Here is a 6169-nt window from a genome sequence, read left to right on the forward strand (position 1 = left end):
GTCGGCACTTGAAAGACCCAAAACATCAATAAAAGGCCCGGTCCGTGTACCTCTCGCGGAAAGTCCAAATGTATTTTTAGCCCGGGGATTTTTCTGACGAGCTGTGAGATTGTTTGTAACACCGTGGTTGGTCCAAACAGATCAGGTGACTTGTTTTCACCAATGAGGGACAATGTAAGTGATGTCATAGCATAGCAAGGTGAGCAGGTACACAAAGGCATCGATCGCCCAGATATCACTTCCCAACTCAGTCACAGGGGAACGGGCGGATCTTAACTGATCTCCCGGTAAGACACTAACTAAGACATGGTAAAAAGAGTAAATCTCCGGTATTACATGATTGTTCAACAACAACGTCTTCTGTCGCCGTCAAGTCGATGCTTCACACACCTTTTATCTCTAATTTCCAGGTAGTGAATCTACTCTTGCATCGCAGTTTGCAGTACACTGGGTTACCGTTCGTCGCGAGGCTTTCGTAGGAGACATCCCGGGCTACAGCTACAGTAAGTTGAAAGTAAAATGTAGGATAAATGGCGGATATGCTAGTGTTTGCTTAGCTACGATGAGGCCCGATGATACTGTTGCAAATCATTCAGAGCATATCACATGAGATTGATTTGCTCAAGATTGTAAGGAACTGACATATTTTGGTAACCTTACGATACTTAAGTCTACAAACAGCTGAAAGGATCCGAATTAGTCTTAATGTTTTACGCCTGTTTTTGCAACACATCTAGTGTTATAATTTTTACGCTGCCCCAACCCCCTATCCTCAGGCACACTCCCCTACATTGCTATATTTGCCTGCGGTCTCTCTCGTCGGTATATCTCCTAGGAGATCCTAGGAGGAGGCAAATTGTTCTTGTTTTTGGAAAAATGCAATACGCAGTTTATTTCAAACAATATTTATCTCTACCTGGCCGCGCGGGAAGGTGGGTAAACACTCCCGTCAACCCTTGCGCGGAACTCCCCGGAAATCTAAAAATACTTTTGTTTACTCTTAGGCCTGGTATTCGGGACCTCTGAACTGCTGTGACTATTTTGTCAACATTCTGCTGCCGCCAAAAGCACCAGGTGAGGGGTTCAATTGCTCCGGCCATTTGATTTCATATTATTTTTATCGTTTGCTATGAAGTAAGCTCACACTGTAGTATGACTGTACAAAATGTTCGTATTTGTCCGAATTTCCTCATTTATTTATTTATTGATCTCAAAACATGTGGGTAGCCCCTTCAACTTGTTTGAAGTTGATTTCCAAGGGGGCCCACTACATAAATAACAAAAACGAAACGTGTTACATTCAGTAAGACAACCAGAGGACAACAAACAAAATATACAAATAAACCGATGCGTCTTTACCAAGAACAGTTGTCGAGGTCAACAAAAAACGTCAACGGTGGAGGTCAGAGGTCCATGTGCGCAGGAGTGTGTCTTAGGGCAGCTTTAAACTGCCGTAGAGTTGGTGCATGTCTTATGTCCGCCGAAAGGGTATTGTAATATGTTGCTCCTCTGTATGCAAATGTGCGGTGGCCAGCTGTGTTTGTGTAATTGGGTTTATGGAGCAAAGAGGCTTGTCTGGTGTTATGGCTGTGTAACAGGTGGTTGTGTACAAAGGTGGTATCCAGGTATGTCGGGACAAGCCCGTTGATACATTTAAAGACCATCACACACATGTGTTCCTTTCTCCGCTGCGTAAGATACTTCCAGTTGAGTCTGCTGTGTAGGTCTTGGACACTGGATCGTCGCTTCATTTGTAGGATGACCCTGGCAGCTCGATTTTGAAGAACCTGAAGTTGTCTCACCTCACTCCACCAAGGTGAAGAAATGGCTATCTGGTTGGGAGGTAAAATGCAATAGAAGGAGACTTAGCCTCCATACCGTGCCCTAGACACAGTGTATAACAACCCACTGCCTCTACGGCCGCAAAAAGGCTATGGGATTACTTTAACCTTATTACCTATTTACATATCCTCTCTGAAACGACGCCCATTTCCTAACATGCACTTCACACGTCTAACGACGAAATGCTTATTGACGAATTCAAACTTTCAAACATTATGGGATTGTATCCAACAAGATACTTATAGTTACCCAAATTGCAAAATACAACACTGTACAATAAACATATAGACAATAGCAAATACTTAACCCTAAAAGCTGCCGTGTCTAAAATACGTTTAGGTGTAGTCTTGCTATTGCCTACTATTGACAATTAACTAACAAGGATTGTCAGTTCTGTCCACGTATTTTACAACACTATTGCCAACAGAAGATCCATCCATCTTGAGTGGAGATAACGACGGCACCAGCCTGGATACTACGCTGAGGCTGCTTCTACTGTTCAGCTACAAGCACAGGAAAAGGAAAAGTAAGACGGACTGCTTTAATGTCGGCAAATAGCCAGTACATGTTTGTATTTGCACAACTCGCTTGATGGAAGACTTATGATCAATACCCAGTTTTGCAAGATTAAATAATTATATATAAATAGTCTTCTCGCTGTACTGATTACGAGTTTTTGCGACTACGGCCTATTCCTCACATCATTTTAGTTTAAAAAATGTTTTCAGTCAAAAAACCGTGTGAACTAATTTACACGTGATAATGGTTGTCACAATAATATCGGATTATTACTAGTATAAGCACTCAGCTATCACATTAATTCACAAGTAAGAGGAAAGTATTGTGTCTACTAGTGAAATTATGTAATAGCACCCTCTATCACATTAATTCAATAGTAAGAGAAATAAATCCAATACTAGTGAAATAATGTGATAGCACCCCTCTATCACATTAATTCAATAGTAAGAGGAAAATATTGTGTCTACTAGTGAAATAATGTGATAGCGCCCCTCTATCACATACTAGTGAAATAATGTGATAGCACCCCTCTATCACATTAATTCACTAGAAAGGGGAAGGAAATTATTCTACTAGTGAAATAATGAGATAGCACCCCTCTATCACATTAATTCACTAGTAAGAGGAAAACAAAGTGTCTGCTAGTGAAATAATGTGATAGCACCCCACTATTAGATGAATTCATTAGAAAGGGGAAGAAAATGATTCTACTAGTGAAATAATGTGGTAGCACCCATCTATCACATTAGTTCACTAGTAAGAGGGAAAAGATTGTGTCTACTAGTGAAATAATGTGATAGCACCCCTCTGTCACATTAATTCACTAGAAAGGGGAAGAAAAATGATTCTACTAGAGAAATAATGTTATGGCACCCCTCTATCATATTAATTCAACAGTAAGAGGGAATTATTGTGTCTACTAGTGAAAAATTGTGATAGTACCCTCTATCACATTAATTCAATAGTAAGAGAAAATGTGTCTACTAGTGAAAATGTAATATTTATGTTGATAACGCAAAACATGTTAACATAACTTTTTCAACTATTACTTTTTCTGACCTAAAATATTATTCATAACTAAATAAATATGATAAATAATCAAGTCTTTTGCGCAGGCAGCTTGACACGTTAAGTGAAAACATGTATTTTTTTCAGTCTCCTCCATGGATAGAATTGTGACAGAAGAAGAGCTGGACTACGTGGCCGACAACGTCTCACCGTTTCAGTCAAGGCGCCTGCTGCGTAAGCTGGGCCTGAAGGACGTCACTATAGACCAGGTGTTCTACAACTTCGAGAAAAGTCCAGAACAGCTCTACCAAGGTCTACGAAAGTGTAAGGAAAAGAAAGGGCGTAGTTTCACTCTCGATGAGCTTGTAAACGCCCTTAAGTGCACCCGTAGGACAGATTTGGCAGAAGAGCTACTCTTTGGGGTGACCATGAGTAGCGGAGAAGATGCAAAGCTAATTCAGTCCCGTGTCATTCAGAAAAAGTTCGCGAAAATTGGAGATGGCAAACTCAGACGTCAAGTGCAACAATCTTTTGGGATTGTTAAGGACATCTTTACAACGATCTTGCAAAAGATCTTGAAATAACGAAGATGACCCCTATCTAGTGTGATATCTTGACTGACAACTACATTCCATTTGTATGTATCAAATGGAAGGTATAGCCAATGGTTACAGTTTTCACGTGGACACGGACTGAAGCAAACATTTTCTCTATAAACTACATTGCCTTCACTACCTGATCTGTCATCAACGTATCTGTCAAGGGTAGATATGTTTAGACGGATCAAATACTGAAGGCAATGTTCCCTATGCCCCTAAACCGTACTCTCCAAACAGGCCTTTTTTCGTACGTCTTTTTTCACAAACCGAAAACCGATCTCTGCTTGAAGAGTATATAACTCCCACTGTCATGGATGTGCCAGTGGCAAGCACTTTTGATGTCATCAGAGCAACACGCCCTTCTCACGAAGACAATTCAGACTATGATATTTCTAGTGTAAGCTCATTGACATCTAATATTATTTGGGAATATTGCTAGCACTGTTGACTGAATAGGGCTCCTTTGAAGTTTTGTATGGCCATGGGGCAACTGTTAGCAGGGAAGATGCTGATAAAACATCAGCCATCAGGGACGGCAGCGGAGTGATTTACATTCTTATCATACCAGCTGCAGAAAACTAGAATTTTAAAGGAGCTACATTTCAGTCAATGTGCTTGGGATAGTGCTTCTCATATTCCTTTCATGTCTGGTCAAGCTTACGTTTATGAACTTGCTTCAGACAAAGGAGCAATACTTAAGGAAAACTCTCTTGCTCTAAACAAAGGAGCAATACTTAAAATCAAAACCCTCTTGCTCTAAACAAAGGAGCAATACTAAGTCAATACTCTCTTGCTCTAAACAAAGGAGCAATACTTAAGGAAAAAACCCTCTTGCTCTAAACAAAGGAGCAATACTTAAGGAAAAAAACCTCTTGCTCTAAACAAAGGAGCAATACTTGAATCAAAACCCTCTTGCTCTAAACAAAGGAGCAATACTAAGTCAATACTCTCTTGCTCTAAACAAAGGAGCAATACTTAAGGAAAAAACCCTCTTGCTCTTAACGGTGAGCTACAGCATCATCAGCATCCATAGCTTTTCACTGGATAAAAGCTATGTATGCTGATTGTGTATGTAGAGATTCACTTCAGAGTCTGTTAAGGAAAATGTATTTTCGTTGGTCCAAGTTTCGAGAACTGAACCCACCGGCCTTCAGTCGGTCGTTATTATCGCGCTAGATAGGATAAGGAGGCAGCACGGCTTTTGTATTACTTACTCGTCACTTCTGCTTGGGAGAGCAGAGCGACACTCAAACATTAATTGTCCGACAGTGGCTTTCAACACCCTGTTACAGGTTGGTAGATGACTGGATAACAAAGTTCTTTGTTGCATATCCAAGTATTTATACCTATCCAACGTTTCTGTGACGATCTGTTACCTTCCTCAGGGAAATGCTGCCTGGCTCTTCTTCGCCATGCACAAATGTGTCACTACTGTAGCGTGCAGAATGCGGTCCCTGACATGACTAAGTTCGTATCGCCCCTCATCACGGTTCTACTCCAGTCACGAGACATCATCGCCCCCTAGCGAGACACGTCAGTGATGAGCAGACCAGATCCAACGTAGACAAGTGACAACATACTGAGATGGGGTAAATCTGCCCCTGAAAAGAAGGCCGTCCTCGCCATACAACAACGATCTCCTCCTGGCCTGGGGATCGTTGGTCCGACAACGAACTCCAGGTCCTGGCCTGGAGATCGTTGGTCCGACAACGAACTCCAGGTCCTGGCCTGGAGATCGTTGGTCCGACAACGAACTCCAGGATCGTTGGTCCGACAACGAACTCCAGGGGGCCAACGAGACAACCCATCACCGGAGTTGGAGCGTCAGGATGATCATGATGAGGGGGATACAGACTTAGTCATGTTTGCGACCCCATTCTCCATATGACAGCAGCGACACCTAGCTGCACTGCGCGAAGGAAAACAGACAGGTTTGACGTGAAGGAGGTGACAGACGGTTACCGACATGTCGGCAAGGTATTATACATGTTGCTGGCATGTGGCGAATGGGGTGGCACATATGTCAAGGCAAGACTGGCCGGCATCATGCGCAAAGTGTAGCTTGGTGTCGCTCGAGGAATTGTCAGAATGGGGTCGCAAAGATGAATGAGTCTGTATCAAGCCGCTGATGATCTTCATGACGCTCTAACTGTGCGGATGAGATGTCTCGTCTGCCTCCGGACGTTCGCTGTTATACCAAA

The 6169-nt window shown here is 42.3% G+C and overlaps 1 protein-coding gene across 6 annotated transcripts; it reads left to right on the forward strand.

The window, feature by feature from the left end:
* Window positions 1-207: 207 nt before the first annotated feature.
* On the forward strand, window positions 208-4866 carry LOC118423332. 6 transcript variants are annotated; one of them, XR_004832021.1, is made up of 6 exons: window positions 208-287; window positions 411-503; window positions 1005-1074; window positions 1698-1816; window positions 2270-2368; window positions 3517-4866. XR_004832021.1 is itself a non-coding variant. In XM_035831455.1 (6 exons), exons 4-6 carry the CDS (start codon window positions 1825-1827, stop codon window positions 3951-3953), a joined length of 555 nt encoding a protein of 184 aa, XP_035687348.1. In that variant the 5' UTR covers window positions 208-287; window positions 411-503; window positions 1005-1074; window positions 1698-1824; the 3' UTR covers window positions 3954-4866. The 6 variants fall into 6 exon arrangements, 1 of the variants encoding a protein (XP_035687348.1); XM_035831455.1 differs by having other exon boundaries at window positions 1698-1843; XR_004832018.1 differs by having other exon boundaries at window positions 1005-1816.
* The last annotated feature ends 1303 nt before the right edge of the window (window positions 4867-6169 follow it).

The sequence above is a fragment of the Branchiostoma floridae genome, chromosome 9 (genome assembly GCF_000003815.2).
Source record: "Branchiostoma floridae strain S238N-H82 chromosome 9, Bfl_VNyyK, whole genome shotgun sequence".
NCBI classification, from domain to species: Eukaryota; Metazoa; Chordata; class Leptocardii; order Amphioxiformes; family Branchiostomatidae; genus Branchiostoma; species Branchiostoma floridae.